The sequence below is a fragment of the Octopus bimaculoides genome, chromosome 14 (genome assembly GCF_046866305.1).
Source record: "Octopus bimaculoides isolate indiv1 chromosome 14, ASM4686630v1, whole genome shotgun sequence".
Taxonomy (NCBI): domain Eukaryota; kingdom Metazoa; phylum Mollusca; class Cephalopoda; order Octopoda; family Octopodidae; genus Octopus; species Octopus bimaculoides.
This window is the reverse complement of record NC_142941.1, coordinates 6,566,489-6,584,936: the sequence shown is the minus strand read 5'-3', so window position 1 is coordinate 6,584,936 and position 18,448 is coordinate 6,566,489. Positions and strand designations below refer to the sequence as shown.

The 18,448-nt window shown below is 34.3% G+C and overlaps 2 protein-coding genes across 9 annotated transcripts in view; both read right to left on the bottom strand.

The window, feature by feature from the left end:
- Positions 1–2,075, bottom strand: part of LOC106883335 (poly(A) polymerase beta) — a 40,444-nt gene extending 38,369 nt beyond the window's left edge. For all 8 annotated transcript variants that reach the window (XM_052972644.2, XM_052972645.2, XM_052972649.2 and 5 more), the window contains exon 1: positions 1,966–2,075. The gene's annotated coding sequence lies outside the window, so the exon portion shown is untranslated. The remainder of the gene's footprint in view (positions 1–1,965) is intronic.
- A 12,042-nt stretch (positions 2,076–14,117) lies between these two features.
- On the bottom strand, positions 14,118–18,448 carry LOC149132610 (uncharacterized). Its single transcript, XM_089362256.1, has 3 exons — positions 18,311–18,448; positions 15,635–15,723; positions 14,118–15,308 (listed from the first exon to the last, which is right to left on the bottom strand). Exons 2-3 carry the CDS (start codon positions 15,691–15,693, stop codon positions 14,135–14,137), a joined length of 1,233 nt encoding a protein of 410 aa, XP_089218382.1. The 5' UTR covers positions 15,694–15,723; positions 18,311–18,448; the 3' UTR covers positions 14,118–14,134.

Below are 18,448 nucleotides of genomic sequence, written 5' to 3'. Positions count from 1 at the left end.
GTTGGTGAGCAAGACAATCTCTCTAATACTGGTGCAACCAAAGAAAACAAAAAAACATCCAGCACAATCTGTGAAGTGGTCGGTGATAGGTAGAGCATCCAGCCGTAGAAACCAAACTAAATGACACCTACAGACAGTCTAGAGAAAGCAGCGGCTTCCAATATAGTAAGATTCGGAACATGACAATCCGTCTAACCCATGCCTGCATTGAAATCAGGCGTAAAATGATGATTCCATCAAATATTTGTGAGTAGATATACATGTATGCACGAATATATATATATATATATATATATACATACAGAGAGAGAGGGAGAGACAGAGAGAGAGTCAATTATATATATATATATATACATACATATATACACACACACATTACAATATAGTGGATTATTTTTACATATCTACGCATGCATAAACATATAGAACGGAGTACTAAGTCGTGTGTGTGTGTGTGCATATATATATATATATATAAATATATAAACTGTTGGCCATTGAGTTTACTCTACGACTTCAGTCAAATTTTTAAAATATTTATATACTAGTTTTGAATTCTATTTTCCAGTTTGCATCACCAAACAGAGAGATAGATAGATAGATAGATAGATAGATAGATAGATAGATAGCTAGATAGATAGATAGATATTTAAAATTTGAGTGAAATAGCAGAGTGACTCAATGACCAAGAGTTTGGTGGGTTAGCACTAAACACACGCATACATACACACGCATGTATGTGTTTCTTATCGCTTTTGTCTATCAGTTCTGATTAAGCATATCAAGGATGAAAGAGCCTTTCAATTTATTCTTACCAAAACAGTAGAGTAATGAGTTGAAGGCTATCTTAGCTGTTATTTTTAGCTGACATTGCGATCGAGTACGTGGCTCTTATCGTTGGCTAAATATTTACATTTATTTGTAAATATCTCTTGTTTGGAATATACAGTAATATACACAGGCATATATACATATATAGGTGTATTTATACACACGCACACGCATGTAAAATCATATTCTAACACAAACATATTAACACACATATACACAAAAATACTCGCACAAAATGTTTACACACGCACAGACATATATATATATATATATATATATATATATATGTGTGTGTGTGTGTGTGTGTGTGTGTGTGTGTCTGTGTGTATCACATAAATATATCATTATTTCCTTTTTGTTGATTCTAGAAATCTGGAAAGTGAAAATCGAACCCCACAAAAAATTAATATCACGCTGCCATCTGATAACGTATTTGCGATTGTGGGTATAGATAGATAAATAAAATATCACAATATCTATATATGTGTGTGTGTAATATATATATGTGTATGTGTATATATATATATATATATATATATATATATATATACATATATATATTACACACACACACACAAATATCTGAGAGGCATTTAAGTATCATAGCTAACGAAGTAATTTGATACCATGCAAAACAAAAATCTATAAAATTGTTTTAAAATAATACGAAATGAAAAAACGATCATAAGAATATATTGTGTGAGTAAGAATTAATATAGAACGTCTGTGATACAATAAAACAGTGAATATATTTTCCTGGGGGAGAGATATTCAGTATAAATATGTTAAGACATGTGTAGTGTGGTTACAAAATGGAGGGTCGACATAGTTTCACCAGCGAGAAAATGAAAGACTTTCGAAAGTATTCAACGAATTTAACTATATTCGACCGAATAGATTAAATGCTTGTGAAGTAAACTGTAATATGTCGACGGGTCGATTATGGAATGAAGTTAAAATATGAATAAACTCAGAAATAAACTCGGAAATAGAATGTTTTTGTTGCTTCTTTTTTCATAAATCTGTAAACAACTGGAGGTTGGTGCTAAGTTCGGGGACGGTTTGGGGTGAAAAAAATACAGCATTCAAAAAAATTGATACTTTAACAACATATATGATAATTTTAGAATTTACCTGATAGAATAAAATCCAATATACAATGTCTAAATCAATGACGTTGTCATGAAAACATGCAGCAACAATACACCCGTGTGAAGAAGGAAGATCCGAAAATGGCGGATACTAACTGACCTCTTTCTGATATGTCGTTAGAAAGAGTTTAAAAATATGAACGGAAAAAAATAATTTCTTTTCTTTCAGAAATTCTCTATTTCTTTCTTATTTCCATTATCATTAAATAATTTTGCCTTCTCTTCAGCCAAGCAACAATATATATATATACATATATATAGAGAGAGACACACACATACATACACAAAGAGAGAGGGAGAGGCAGAGTCAACAATACCTAATCTCACGTGGACGAGAGTAAGACATATTCAAGGAAGTATTATTGTATGGATATATTTCTGTGTATATATATATATATATATACACACACATCTATATTATAGATATATATATATAATGTAGTTTTTAATGTTGGACTATGTGTGTGTATATTTTGTAAATAAATAATATATTTATATTTGTAATTTCCTTATTAAAAATATTTTTAAAGTTTATAAAAAAAAAATCAAGTATCTAATATAATGCAAAACATATTTATATATAAGCTTTTTGAAATGCTTTGTTAAGAAATAAAACTAGCTCCAATGTTGATACTCTACAAGACAACTATATAATAAATATTAGACGCATGCGCAGAAGTAGTACAGTAAATGTCATGGTAGAAAATTTAAACAGGAAGTTAGTTGGGCGCCATTTCTTGCGTCATGTTAACAATCGTATTTAACAAGAAATGCTTAAAGAGTAAAAGGTTTCCCGTCAGGCTAAGAGCGAAAGAATTTAGATCTAGCTGAAAATTGTCTTTTGGAAGTTGTAGAAAACAAAACAAGAACGTAAAATGTTAATGTAATAATTGATTTAGTTATGTAGATGGCGTTAGTGTCCAAAATATCACCCGTTAATGTCTTAGCGTCGTGCGTAAAAGTGATTCTTTTGTAAGGGAATATTCACTAAAGATAAAGAAAACTATTGGAGAATTCAGACTTACAGTCGAATGGAATGTTTGACGGCGAAACTGATATTAATGTCTAATAGGACTTGTTAAAAAGATTCCAATCGAAGGAGGAGGTCATTAACCTCATCTTCAGAGATAAAAGATGAAACCGATCGACAGGTAGTGTCGATATAAATATTAAAAACGGTTTCAGTTCTCAAGAAGAGGTTAATGCTCCGAAAAATTATCTTATTGTTAACGTTGCCTTAGGAAATACGAAAACATTATACTGTTATTTTGTGTATTTTATTATTTATTGTTTACGAAATTCTAAATACAACGTTTAGATATAGCTTGTATGAAAATATATCTGGTTTCCCAGTTCATGTTATATATCGTAGCGTTTCTGTAAACATGAGTCTTTCGATTATTTGTTGAAGATTAAAATATGCATAGATCCAAAATTTGAAGCACGTTTAGTGCAATGTATATGTTATGAATTTATTAGGACAAAATACATAGCGTATATATATTTGTGTATGCATGTGTATACGCGTTGTGAGAAGTACTTAGCACATGTAGAATTTATTCGTTTGAAAGTGATGATTCATTTTGTCCTTAGACCGAGTTTCTAGCTCTTGTGACCGTCTTATGAATTCCAACCAGTTGGTCAATTACTTTTGCGCTTGAACGAATTCACAAGAACTTCAAGTTTGGAATATTAACAGAAGAAATCAGTTGCTTCAAACAGTTAAATATATATATATATATATATATACATACGCACAATATCAAGCGGGGGGGGGGGGCATTTATGAATGTAACAATTAATATCTCATGTCTGGTTGTTTGAATTTCACATTCCCAATCATCAGATAGGATATGGAGCACCCACTTCTTATCCAGCCTGAAGATCAGAAACCAGATGTGAAATGCCAGTTGTATGAATGATTGGAATGGATTGCCCATGTTCTGTTCACTGCAAAACAGGGACTTCAAGCATGTTCTCTCCACCAACCATGGTCTGATGTGGAAGCCATGAATTTGAACTTGAGATAATTTGATGACCCTACTCTGCCGCACTGGCTCAACTTGGCTTAGCAGAGGGACGTAGTTTTTTTAAACGCATACCTAGTGGTAATTAAGTTGATTACATCCATCCCAGTGGTCAACTGGTACTTATTTTATTGACTCCGAACAGGATGAAACGCAAAGTCAGCTTTATATATATAGTATATTGGGAGAGTGATCACACCAATGATAATGAACACATGCACTGGTTCAATTTCACTTTATTGTTAGTTATCTAATCAACCAACTAATTGGTCATTTGTCTAATCTGTTCATTAAGCAATCAATCAGTTGTTTATCAAAGTCCTTTCTTTGCTATTCACCTCGTCAATAACATGCTCTCCTTCGTCTAGGTCTGCTTTGAGTCTGTCTGAGAATTAGTCCTATATCATGTGTATGTTGGGGTGTGAAGGCGCATGGCTCAGTGGTTAGAGCGTCGAGCTTATGATCGCGAGGTTGTGAGTTCAAATCCCGGACCGGGCTGCGTGTTGTGTTCTTGAGCAAGACACTTTATTTCATGTTGCTCCAGTTCACTCAGCTGTAGAAATGAGTTGCGACGTCACAGGTGCCAAGCTGTATTGGCCCCTTTGCCTTTCCCTTGGATAACACTGGTGGCGTGGAGAGGGGAGACCGGTATGCATGGGCGACTGCTGGTCTTCCATAAACAACCTTGCCCGGACTTGTGCCTCGGAGGGTAACTTTCTAGGTGCAATCCCATGGTCAGTCATGACCGAAGGGGGCCTCAGCATGTTGGGCTGTACCGGTATGTATATATAGAGGCAACTATGTGGATAAACAAATTAGATATAATAGCTTGGGTTTCATATACAAAATATGTATCTCTCTGAGTGGTTGGCGTTAGGAAGGGCATCCAGCTGTAGAAACTCTGCCAAATTAGATTGGAGCCTGGTGTTGCCATCCGGTTTCACCAGTCCTCAGTCAAATCGTCCAACCCATGCTAGCATGGAAAGCGGACGTTAAACCATGATGATGATGATGTAAACAGAAAGAAAGCAAAGACTGAAGGTTTTCAGATGATAAATATTTAAGTATAAATATATAGATATTTATATATTAATAGATCAAACTTTCTCTGAGTACAAATGACCGAGGAAATTATAGGGAAAGTGGTATGGTGTTTATTAGTACAACAGCTGTTTTCTGGGGGCTCAGAGATCCATCTTAATGTTAGTAGATGTAGTTCACCAAAATATGCGGTCTGTAATGGAATCAAATAACCAATGGATAAATCAAGCCTCTGTCATCAGGGTAGAAAAAAACCTTACATTTCAGATCATGATGCAGAGAAGTTTGAAGGTGGAATGTTTAAAAGTGGAGAGCAAGCATATATATATATATATATGTATAATTACATAATATATATATTATGTATATCAGGAATGTGCCACCTAGATAGGCAGTATAATAAAATAAATTGATAGCAACATTTTCCTTTTATGGCAAAATATGCACCTAATTCAATAAAATTATGAAGGTTGCTCTGATTACTATGCATAAAATACAATTTTTTTTTTTTTTTTTTGTAAATTAGTTAGGCATAATTTGTAGCTGCCCTCAAAGTAACTGCCCTCAAAGTAGCTGCCTTCAAAGTAACTGTTTCAAAGTAGCTGCCCTCAAATTAGCTGCTCTCAAAGTAGCTGCCCTCAAAGTAACTGCCTTCAAAGTAGCTGCTCTCAAAGTAGCTGCCCTCAAAGTAACTGTTTCAAAGTAGCTGCCCTCAAATTAGCTGCTCTCAAAGTAGCTGCCCTCAAAGTAACTGCCTTCAAAGTAGCTGCCCTCAAAGTAACTGTTTCAAAGTAGCTGCCCTCAAATTAGCTGCTCTCAAAGTAGCTGCCCTCAAAGTAACTGCCCTCAAAGTAGCTGCTCTCAAAGTAGCTGCCCTCAAAGTAACTGCCCTCAAAGTAGCTGCCCTCAAAGTACCACTACATCAGTCTTTGGGGATGATGCCTTCCTGAATAACCTGAGTGACTAGGCTGTTTCCCACATTACCTGATATTTTAATCATCTCAGCAGTAATACCTGATGGTCCAGGGGCTTTCCTTGTCTTCATTTTCTTAACTGCCTTGTCTATTCCACTGCTATCCACTCTGATGGCTGGTCCCTCAATTGGTTCGATATTTGAAAGAATCTCCTTCTCCCAATCATTCTCCACATTTAACTACCTTTCATAATGGCATCTCCACACATCTTTCTTCTCTGAGTCACTAAATGCAAGTATACCATCATTCATTTGAACATTTCCAACTTACCACATCTCTATTCTCTCTGATACACTGCTTTGCAATCCTGAACACCTCACACCTCTGATCCTCACACATAACTTCTTACCTTCGCCTATTCCTTTTGCTATGGAAACCGGTTGCCTAGCACAATGGCACTCAGTAAATTGTCCCACACAGGAACTTCCAGGTGTCCTCTAAGCTGTATATCTCCTCCTCCTCTCTATCATCATAAGCCTCCAGTAGAATGTCTCTAAATTTTTGTTGGTTTGCTGGGTCTTTAAGCTTCCATAATCTCCTTTTCCAGCGTGGTTTATGTCTTTGAGTCTTTCTAGCCCCAATTCTGAAGTCACTAACTAGTAGCCGATGTTGGAGAGTACACTCTTCACCTGGAAAAAGATTTTGCATTTTTGAGCATCCACCTATCTCCTTGTCTGGTGAGAAGGTAATCAACCTGGCTAATATTCCCATCAGACTGTTTTCTAAGACTGCAAGTTGCTGGCCACAATAACGAAGTCTCTGTCATTTGTTGTTGAGGTAGTTTGCAAAACAACCTCATATAATCGGTCCTACAGATCATCAGCTAACCCAGCCTGTGGAGCATAGGCAGAGATAAATGTAATTGTTAATCTATGATAAGTCCCAACTTAATAACACTATCGCACACTCTGACTACCTCAGTTACCTTATCCACCTGCTTTCCCGCTGAGAGTATGCCTACACCACCCACTCCATCACTCCTACCCACCCAGAAGAATTTAAACCTCTGTTTCTTAATCATGGGGAATCTAGCAGAGGATCCTTTCCATCTCGCTTCTTGCACACCACACATATTGACATAACGACATTCCATCATTTCAACAATCTCAACAGATCTCCCTTTCATTATACCAATGTTGATGTTTGTGGACCTAAAATTGTATACTTGAGAAGGACAACAGGAAGGTAATGTAATGTACATTGTGAATTTGATTCAATGAAGTATAATTTTTTGCTCCCTTCCATGCAGCATCCAATTAAGGGCCAGTAAAGATAGGGGGGTAAGAAGAGCATGAAGTAGCCTTATATATATATAAATTACATAACACTGGCAGAAAGTCCAAGGAGGTTGGAAGAAATGTCTTTAGTATGGTGAGGAACTGATAAAAGAAATGAAGTTAGGTGATGCACATGGAAAGGCCAGAGGAATGTGACAGATGTGAGCACACACAGACGGTAAAGTGTTTTCTTATGAAAGGAAGAAAAAAAAATGTTTTAGAAGTACATAACTGGTAGAAAATCCAGTGAGTCCAAGGATAATGAAGTAGTGGAAGCCACGAGGAAAACAAATGGGTAAAATCTGCCAAAGAGAAATTAGTAGGAATGTATGGCACAGACCAATTAGGTAGAAACCTAGGAAGAACCAAGTAAAATGGTAAGGAAAAGAAAAAGAAATCTCTGTTGACATTCATCATCGACATCATTTAACATCCACTTTTCCAGGCTTGTATGGGTGAGATGGAATTCATTAAGGCAAATTTTTCTATAACTGGATGCCCTTTCTATTGCAAATCCTAACCTGTCCTGAAGCAAGATAACAGATCCCCATGAGCAATCATGTTTTGATGGACAATGGGAAATGAGGGACTCCGCTTATGTGATAGAGGTACTCATTTATAACAGTCCTATGATGTCAAGACAAAGTTACACACACACATGTACATGAAGGGTTCCTTTCAGTTTCCATCCACTCACTAAGCTTTGATCTGACCAGCATTATAAGAGTAAATACTTGCCCAAGGTGCTGTAGAGTGGGACTGAAACCAAGGCCACATGGTTGGAAAGCAAGCTTCTTAACCAAACAGCTACACCTGCACCTACATACATACATTATATATATATATGGGTGTATATATATATATGTGTGTGTATGTATATATATATATGTGTGTGTATATATATATATATATATATATGTGTGTGTGTATATATATATATATATATATGTGTGTGTGTGTGTGTATATATATATATACATATATATGGCAAAGTGGCTGAGTACCTTTCAAGTGTTGGGCCTTACAGAGGCAATGACCAAGACCTTTGACATTATGTAAACTAGTGGTTCAGCAAAGGAGACTGATAGAATAAATACCAGACTTAAAAATTCTGGGATTGATTCATGTGACTAAAATCCTTCAAGGCGGTGCCCCCAGCATGGCTGTAGTTGGTCTTATTTGAAAAACTGACAAAAGAACATTGGTCTATGAGAAAGCACAAGAAAAAGTGAGAGAAAGGTGAAAGCAAAAGGTGGAATGAGGGAAGGCAGAAAAAGAAACTAATCTCAAGATTGAGCATGTTGTTTCACACTTTGGCCTCCTTCCTTTTTGAATTAGCAGACGTTTGTTAGATTAAGATTTCAACAAAGGGGACGCAACTCTTGGTTTTCTTTCCTTTCCTTTTGTTTTCTTGTTCTGCTTTTCTCACAGACCAGCGTCCTTTCTCGGTTTTTTTTTTTTTGAAAGATCAGCTGTGTGTATATATATATATATATATATATATATATATATACATGTAGTGCCTTAAGAGATTTCTTTTTCTTTCCCCCCAAACATGCATACACAACACACACATGCTAACATGGAAAAACAGATGTACAACAAACAAGCAAACATGAACACACATAACAGTACATTGATTATTGCAGTGAGATTTTTTATTGTTTTACATTCTTTAATATAAAAGCAAAATTGATTTTACACAAAGTGGTCCTTTTTATCAACTAAACATTCAACTTTGTAGAAGTAATAATAGCCACCTGTTTCATTAAATTTTTATCAATCAGGTAAAAAAAAAAAAAAAAAATTTTAAGTGAAAACTGAGAAGTTGTAGATATATTTGAATTTATGACCATATATTATAATTAATAGCACAACGTCTTAACAGCCCAACTATTCTTAAAATGCATTTATCTCCCTGCCAAGTTGACGGGACCACTTTACATATATCTGTATACAGTATAAACTGCCTCTCGTTTTAGTAGTAGAATTAGGACATGGAATTGGGAAACGATGGGGTAAAACAAATGAAAATTGGTTCTTTTGTCTTGCATTGCAAACCCTGGAAATGATAAAGGCAAAAAAAAAAAAAAAAAAAAAAAAACACAAAAACTGGGTAAGATGCTGATATTTTTCACTTCAAAAAATAAGGTAAACCTGAATATGTTAAACTGGCATTTTATGATTAGATATAACCATTGAATGGCAGATTGCTTTTTTAACACATGTACACAAATATGTGTTTTGGAAACAGGGAAAAAAAAAAACCCACCGATGTCATTAACACCCGATTCAATTATACCACCAATGATACATGTGTAATGCATATATATATATATATATATATATACATTACACATGTGTGTAACGCCCACACACACATATATATATACCAATATGATTTATGTGTATACACCAATATATACATGACACATGAAAAACAAAAATTTTCAACGGTCTATACACACACACACACACACATAAGCATGAGTGTATATTATCTTCATTTAACTTCTACTTTTTCAAGCTTGCATGGGTCAGATGAAATTTTTTGCATGTGTGTATGTGTGTGTGTGTGTGTACACATGCACTCATATATACATGTCATTTTTGTAAGATTTTTTATGTGAACTTGTGTTGAAACAAATTTTTGTTGTATCTTGGGCGGGTCATTATGCCAATAAACACATGCACTGGTTCTATTTCACTTGATCTATTATTATTATTAGTCAATCAATCAATAATCTAGATATGTCCAAAGTCCTTTTGCTACAATGTGCAACCTCATCAATAACATGACTGAGTGATAGAAGGATTAATTGATTACATGTTAAAGAATTGACTAATAATAATAAAACAAATAAAATAAAACTAGTGCATGCGTTTACCATTGGCAAAATAACCCACCCAAGATACAAAACATAAACACCTATATTATATTATACATATGTATATAGCAGCACCTCGATTTTCGAACAACTCTGATTGTGAATAAATCGTACTATATATACATATGTTCTACCTATGTCTGTGCACACCTTCCAGTGCAATGTATGCCAGGTCTGCAAATTTAACAGAAGCCTCAAAAGACATTTTAAGATCCACAAAGATCAGAACTTAACTGCAGCTCTTGGTGGTCCAAGTTGAACATGCAATCTATGTGGGTGTCTTTTCAAAACCTTGTCTGGTTTTAAAAAGCCACAACAGATGCCATGATGGTTCTAAGGTGTAGGTACTGGAAGTGGTCAAGCTCTGCATAAGGAGTAGACAACCACCAGGCGTTAGAAAGGGCATCCAGCTGTAGAAACTCTGCCAAATTAGATTGGAGCCTGGTGTTGCCATCCGGTTTCACCAGTCCTCAGTCAAATCGTCCAACCCATGCTAGCATGGAAAGCGGACGTTAAACGATGATGATGATGATGATATATATATATATATATATATATAAATGTGTGTGTGTTAGTGTCTGAATACCAGGGACGTGCCGCCTGGGTAGGCAACGTAGGCAGTGCATACCCTGAATGAAATAGATCGATAATAACATTTTCCTTTTATGGCAAAATATGCACCTAATTCAATAAATCTATGAAGGTTACTCTGATTACTCTGCATCAAATACAAAATATATTATTTTTTTGTAGATTAGGTAGGCATAATTCGCCCCTGCCTTTCAATCTCAGTATTAAAGCTATGCATAGTATTACTGTAGTACACGTGCTGCATACATTCTTACAACAATGGTTTCTTTATGTGTTATGAAGGCAGAAGTAAATCTACCTCCAACTAATTCTTGTACCTGTATTTTGCTAATTACTGATGGTACGTGCCTGGTGAGTACATATATGAGTACATGTATATTTGTGTAAATAAATATGTGTGTGTGTGTGTGTATATATATATATATATGTGTGATGGTGCTTTTTATGTGCCACCTACACAGGGAGCCAGTCAGGCGATGCCAGTGTTGCCTGACTGGCTCCTTGTGCAGGTGGCACGTAAAAAGCACTATGCGAACATGGGTCAATGCATGAAACAGTCGAGTTAAGCTGGGTAAGATTTTAAGCTCAGATTGTGTCAATGATCAACCAAGTCTGTCAGCCCATTGACCTACTAATTTATTATTCCTGAACTCCATTTCCCTGCAGGTTGTAAAAAAAAACATTCATAAATTAAAGGCACAGCACAGAGTAGGATAAAGGTAGTTAATGTTTGCAAGATTTGAAATAACATTTCATTTAAATATAACAAAAATGGCAAAAAAAAAAAAAAAAATTTTTTCCAACTTTTATTATTATTATTATCATCATCATTTTTGTCATTAATTTTCATTTAATTTTCTCATTTTTTTAATTATACTATTTTTTTCTTGCGTTTGTCTCTTTACATTGATTGTTATAATTTTCAATGAGATTTGTTCATTTATTAAAACCTTTTTTTCATTTTACATTTAGAAATTTCCACACAAATACACACGCGCGTGTGCACACAGAGCCAAATGCGCACACATACATCTATACAGTGCTTAGAAGTATTCATATAAAAGTGAAACACATCCACTGAGAATGTGTATATTCCTGCTGGTGAAGCAATAATAATAATAATAATAATGATAATAATAATAATGGTTTCAAATTTTGCCACAAGGGCAGCCATTTCAGGGGAGGGGATGTGTCAATTACATCGACCCCAGTTTTTCACTGGTACTTAATTCATCGACCCCGGAAGGATGAAAGGCTAAGTTGACCTTGGCGGAATTTGAGCTCAGAACATAGTGACAGACAAAATACCACTCACCCCTTGTGCTAACAAGTCTATCAGGTCACCACCTTAATAATAATGATAAAAATAATTTAAAAAAAGAAAAGAAAAAAAAACCCACCCACCCCCACCTTAAATTAAAATTTTATATTTTGAACTGTTATAGTTAGGGAATATCCAAATTGTCTCATTAGATTATGTAAGGAATACCATGAAAAATTACAATTTTGGGTGTGTTTTTTTTTTTTTTTCTTCTTTCTGAAATTCAGAAATACCAGCATTATTGGAGAAATGGAATTAAGGCCACCAAGATACAAATATATATATATATATATACATACATATATACACACGCACAATTATTATTATTATTATTATTATTATTTAATGTCTCTTTTTCCATGCTGACATGGGTTATACATTTAAATACATATACTTACTACGCACACACACAATAAATATATATATATGTGTGTGTGTTTGTATATATATATATATATATATATATATATATATATATATATATATAGATATATACACAAACACACACGTTTTATATATAAAAATGTATACATTTATCCATATCTATTACATATATTTGTATATATATATGTGTGTGTGTGCATGTATATATATATATATATATATATATATATATACATACCCACACGTTTTATATATAAAAATGTATACATTTATCCATACCTATTACATATATTTATATATATACACACACATATACATACATGTATGTACTTGCATTCAGTGTGTGTGTGTGTATATATATATACACATACACACATATATATATATATAGGTACAAACGCGAGCAGTTCTTGTTTTCTAAACCTTCAATTTACGAGAAATTATAAAGCAAAATAAAATTATTTTTCTTGAAAAATTTCACTTTATGTTATTTAATTCTGAGCATAATTCAATGCATGCAGCTCAGAAACGATGTGTGAGCAGATATACAAGCCTGTCACTCAAGCCAAAGGCTAAATTATATTGCTGAGAGTTGGAAAAACTCCAGCTTCCTTTGCTCAATGTTTGTAGTACCTGCTTCAAATCAGTAGTCATTCTGTTATCACCTGACAGACATTAATGCGGCCGTCTTACACGATGACTTTCGTTTGCTGCTCAATTTTTGTTTTTAATGGGAAAATAACATCCACTTAACAAGCTCTAGATTGCTGAATAATAATTAGGAATGAATTTTCATAAAGTCAACGACAACCTCTATCATATACATATATATATATATATATATATATATATATATATATATATATATATATATATATATATATGAAATTGTGTGTGTGTATGATATACATATATATTTAATTTATATGTACATATATAAGCATACATAAATAATATATTACATGTGTGTGTGTGTATATATTTATATATATATATATAAAACAACTCTGTGCAGAATATAAGTTTTATGTGGCAGAGTCTGTCACTGTATGCCTGTGTCTGTTTCATATTCATTCTTTTATATTTATTGGGCTTTCAATTTTAAACACTGCGTTCTCTTTTACTTTTGGCATGCAGCCATATTTTTTGCAAACATACATACATACATATACCTTATATACATATATAAATGATTTATATATATATATATATATATGATTTATATATATATATATATATAAATATGATTTATATATATATATATAAATATGATTTATATTTATATATATAAATATGATTTATATTTTTATATATATATATATATATATATATATATATATAATTTATATATATATATATACATATATAAATAATTTATATATATATACATATATAAATAATTTATATATATATATGCATATATAAATGATTTATATATATATATGCATATATAAATGATTTATATATATATATATATATATATATATATATACACACACACACATATAAATGATTTATATATATATATATTTATATATACACACACACACACACACACCATCCTTCTCTTTCCAGAAGAATAAAAATTTAAACAATATTAAATCTTCTTTGGAAAAAAAAAAAACGTAATAGTAGCTTAACATTTCTTTTTAACTAGGACAAGATACTTGACAGGTATCTGATCCATGTATGGATTGCAGATGGCTTTGCAAAGTGTGGTTCTGAGAGAAATTCTTGCCACATATATCACAGTGGAAAGGTTTACGGCTTGAAATGTTGCGGACACTGTCAGATAAATGGATGATTTTATGTTTCTGAAGATTGCCTCGGAGCGAAAACTCTTTGCCACAGATCTCGCAACTGAATGGTTTTAGTCCTGTATGAATGATTTTGTGCTTTTCCATGTTACCTCGAAGGGCAAAAGCTTTGCCGCACACGTTGCACTGGAACAACTTCTCGCCAGTGTGGATAATCCGATGCTTCTGTAGGTTGCCGCGGAGGCCGAAAGTTTTGCCACAGACCTCGCACGGGAATGGTTTCTCCCCTGAGTGTAGTTTCCTGTGCTTTTGCATGTTGCCTATCAGTGCAAAAGCACGGCCACAAATGTCGCAGTGAAAGAACTTGCTCGGAAACGGGCTAGGTTTTGAAGGCTGTGCTGCAGGCATCATCACCTGAGATATTGGCGACGGCGTCGATGACAATGATGATGGTGGTGGTGGTGGTGGTGGTGGTGGTAGAGCTGTGGTTGTTGATGTTGGGTGCTGAGGTGGTGGTGGTGACGGGGTGTTATCAGCATGTGGGAGCTGCTGCGCGGGTTTTGTTGGCAAAGGATTCACTAAAGAATTCCCCATCGAACCGTCACCAACTCCATTGTGATTGTTGTTAGGGTTAGAAATATTATGTCTTCTGTTGGTGTTGTTGTTGTTATTGTTAGTGTTGTTGTTGTTGTTGCTATTAGTGCTGCCGTTGCTGTTGTTGCAGCAACTGTTTTGGGACATGCGCTGAGAAAGCTGTGATAGATTGGTAGGGAGGTGGGGCGAATGCATGTGGGTCGGGGGAGGCTGGCTGCGATGGGGCCGATGGTAAGTCCGCAAAATTATCTCCTTCCGACACGATTCGCAGTGCTTCTCACTGGCTGAAGGACGTCCTGGGTCTTTATGGAACAAACTCTGCGCAAAAGTGTTTCCACAAAGGGTACAGTGCGACACTTTGCAGCGGATTGCTTTATAATTCTGCATCATACCTCCATGAGGATACATCTGCTTGCCGAGTGAGCCGTAAACACCACTGTCATGCATGGGCGACTTCTCTGAGCCAAGGAGCCTTAAAAAGAAAAAAAATATATAACAAATAGAGTCTACTATTTTTTTTTGTCAAAACTAATCAAATTTTTATAAAGTTATTAACATGAAACTTGTTAATTTTCAACTCTTTAACATTCAGATTATTCTGTCAAATGTTTTACTTAATTATTCACAGTGCCCCAGCATGGCCGCAGTCTAATGTCTGAAACAAGTAAAAGATTGTTTTGAATTAATCATGCATCATGATTTCGATCATGCTGTTTTTCATTTTTAAAATGACATTGTAGGGCAGGTGTGAGAGGCCAGGTTGATATTGAAGATTAAAGTATAAACTCTGCTACTTACCATTCAGGTGACGGACGAGAGCCTAAGTTGTCTCGCATCATTGAGTTTGAAGGATGCATCTTTCCACCCAATAAAAGGTTTCAGAAAATCTGCAATAAATAAATAAATAAATAAATGAATAACGATTTTGTGCATGCATGCGTGATATATCATCATCACCATCCATCAACATCATATTAATGTCCACTTTTCCATGCTTGCTTGGGTTGGACGAAGTTCAAAGAGGCTGATTTTATGCAAGCTAGTGAAGGCTGATATATATATATTACGGAGATGTACTTACATAGCAAGTGACCTGATCTGAGATCGTGTGCTGGAACGAAAACAATTGCAGCGTGGAAGGTGTTTATAAGCCATTTAAAATAACACACAAAATCCGTTAGATTCACTTCAACATTTAAATTTAATTTGTCAAAATATTTTCGCGACCTGTTCACTGACAAAATTCTGTGCTGCATCATATATATACACATACAGATCATTGTCATCATTTAATGTCCGTTTTCCATGCTGGCATGGGTTGGACGATTTGACTGAAAAACTGGTAAGCTGCACCAGGTTCCAATCTGATTCGGCATGGTTTTCTACGGCTGGATGCCCTTCCTGATGCAAACCACTCCAGGAATAAAGTGGGTGCTTTTTACATGCCACCGGCATCAGCCATGACTACGATAAAAAAACTTGGCTCGACAGGTCTTCTCAAGCACGGTATATCACCAAATGCCGTGCTTGAGAAGACTTGTCAAGCCAAGTGAGATCATAGTCGTGACCAACACCAGTGTTTCATAACTGGCACACACACACACACACATATATATATATTGGAAACAAACTTATAATCTCTGAATTGTATCAGTATTCTACAGAAGATAAAGGGATTCTCAAACTCAGGAAGGCTGTGAAGACAGCTTAGAAAATTGGATAAATACTCTTTAGAAGACGGGAAAAAAGTCTCTACAGAGAAACAAACCCTGCAGGCTTATCAACCACTTTTTCCCCGTCTTCAAAAGAGTAACTGGGCCGATTTTCAAAGCTGCATTCACAGACTCCTGCATTTGTGATTTCCTTTATTTTCTGTTTATATATATATTTTCTTATTTGTTTCAGTCATTTGACTGTGGCCATGCTGGAGTATCGCCTTTAGTCGAACAAATCGACCCCAGGATTTATTCTTTGTAAGCCTAGTACTTATTCTATCGGTCTCTTTTGCCGAACCGCTAAGTTACGGGGACATAAAGTGTCTAAAATAAAGTAGCATTAATGCTAATGATGGTGCTCCAACATGGTCAGAGCCCCTGGCTGAAATCAATGAAAAAATAAAAGAAAGAATGCACACATATATGAGAGTAGAATAAAACCAGAGATTTGGATACAAAATATGTTTTATTAGAAACCAGAGATTGCATAATCTTTACACTGGATATACAAGGATTTACATGAAGTTCTAAACCAAGGTTAACTTATGTTATCTCGTCTGAAATATCAACTTTTCAATACACACCCACCCACCCACCCACTCATACCTATATATACATATACATAAGTATGAGTATATAAAATATACATACATAAATTACGCATATATATATATATATATATATATATATAGTGTGTGTGTGTGTTTGTTATGCATGAATTAGTAATATATGACAGTTGGCAAACTCTTTTCTAGTAAATATTTTGATGTGAAATGGAAAGAAATACGAATAAAAAGCAAATGAAATCGTGCGAAAGGAAAATTCTCCATTCTTTAAGATTTAAAAAAAAAACGCGCCTATTTTCAATGTGATTTACTTTTTAAACAATAGGATTTATGACTAAATCATATATATTTTTATGATCATCAAAAGAACTGAACAGAAATTACGGCAATCCACTTCAGCGAATTATCCTTTAGAACTAATCTCGTATAGAAGAAGCTGTAGTCGTACTAAATAAGTGCACTATAGTGTACAATAGTGTTGAAAACCTACACCAGAGTTAATAGTTTTTAAGTTCAATCCCAGAGGTGGTGGGGAGGAAATGCGATATAGATATTTCTCATTTGAAATAGGGTATTTTGCAAACGCGCTGAATGTATTTTCCGAAATATAATAGAGAGTATATATAAAAGGGTATAAATGGAGTTAATTGTCTGTAAAAGCTGTTACTTATAAATCAGTTATCTCTTAGAAATATTGATATATTAAATGGTTCATAATTATTTCTTTTCGTAAGAGAAATAAGGGGGGTTTAATCTGAGTGAAAATACGTTGTCTAAATAAATACTTTGCTTATAAAAGTCTTAATTAAAAGGGCTAAAATAAGAGTAATTAAACAGCTTTCTGTTTAATTACTCTTATTTTAGCCCTTTTAATTAAGACTTTTATACGTGATTAGCGACGGAAGCAATATTGGTTAATAATAGCATTCCGTATATCTGACTTAATGTGGACATACAGAAATTGATATATCTACATGTATATTCACGTTAGATACATAGAATTCTTTAGAATAATTAATCAGAGAGCAACAATTAAACAGGAGTGTATGACATGAAGAAGATATGAAAACGTCGTTAGTTACTGAATTTTTTTTTTTTAATTAGGTTAAATATTCACGACGAAGAAAAAAGTATTAGAAAGAATAGTTTAAGGACGTAAAGCGAAAGCTTTTACAGTAAACAAATGATAATACCTGGAGTAAACGATCGTCGGAAATCAGCAATTTAACTTATCTGGTCATCATCGTTTTTCTTCAATACATTTATTTGCCTTCTTCTATTGAAACGGTGTCACCTGAGAATAATTCCTCGTCTATAAAATTCTAGGAAAA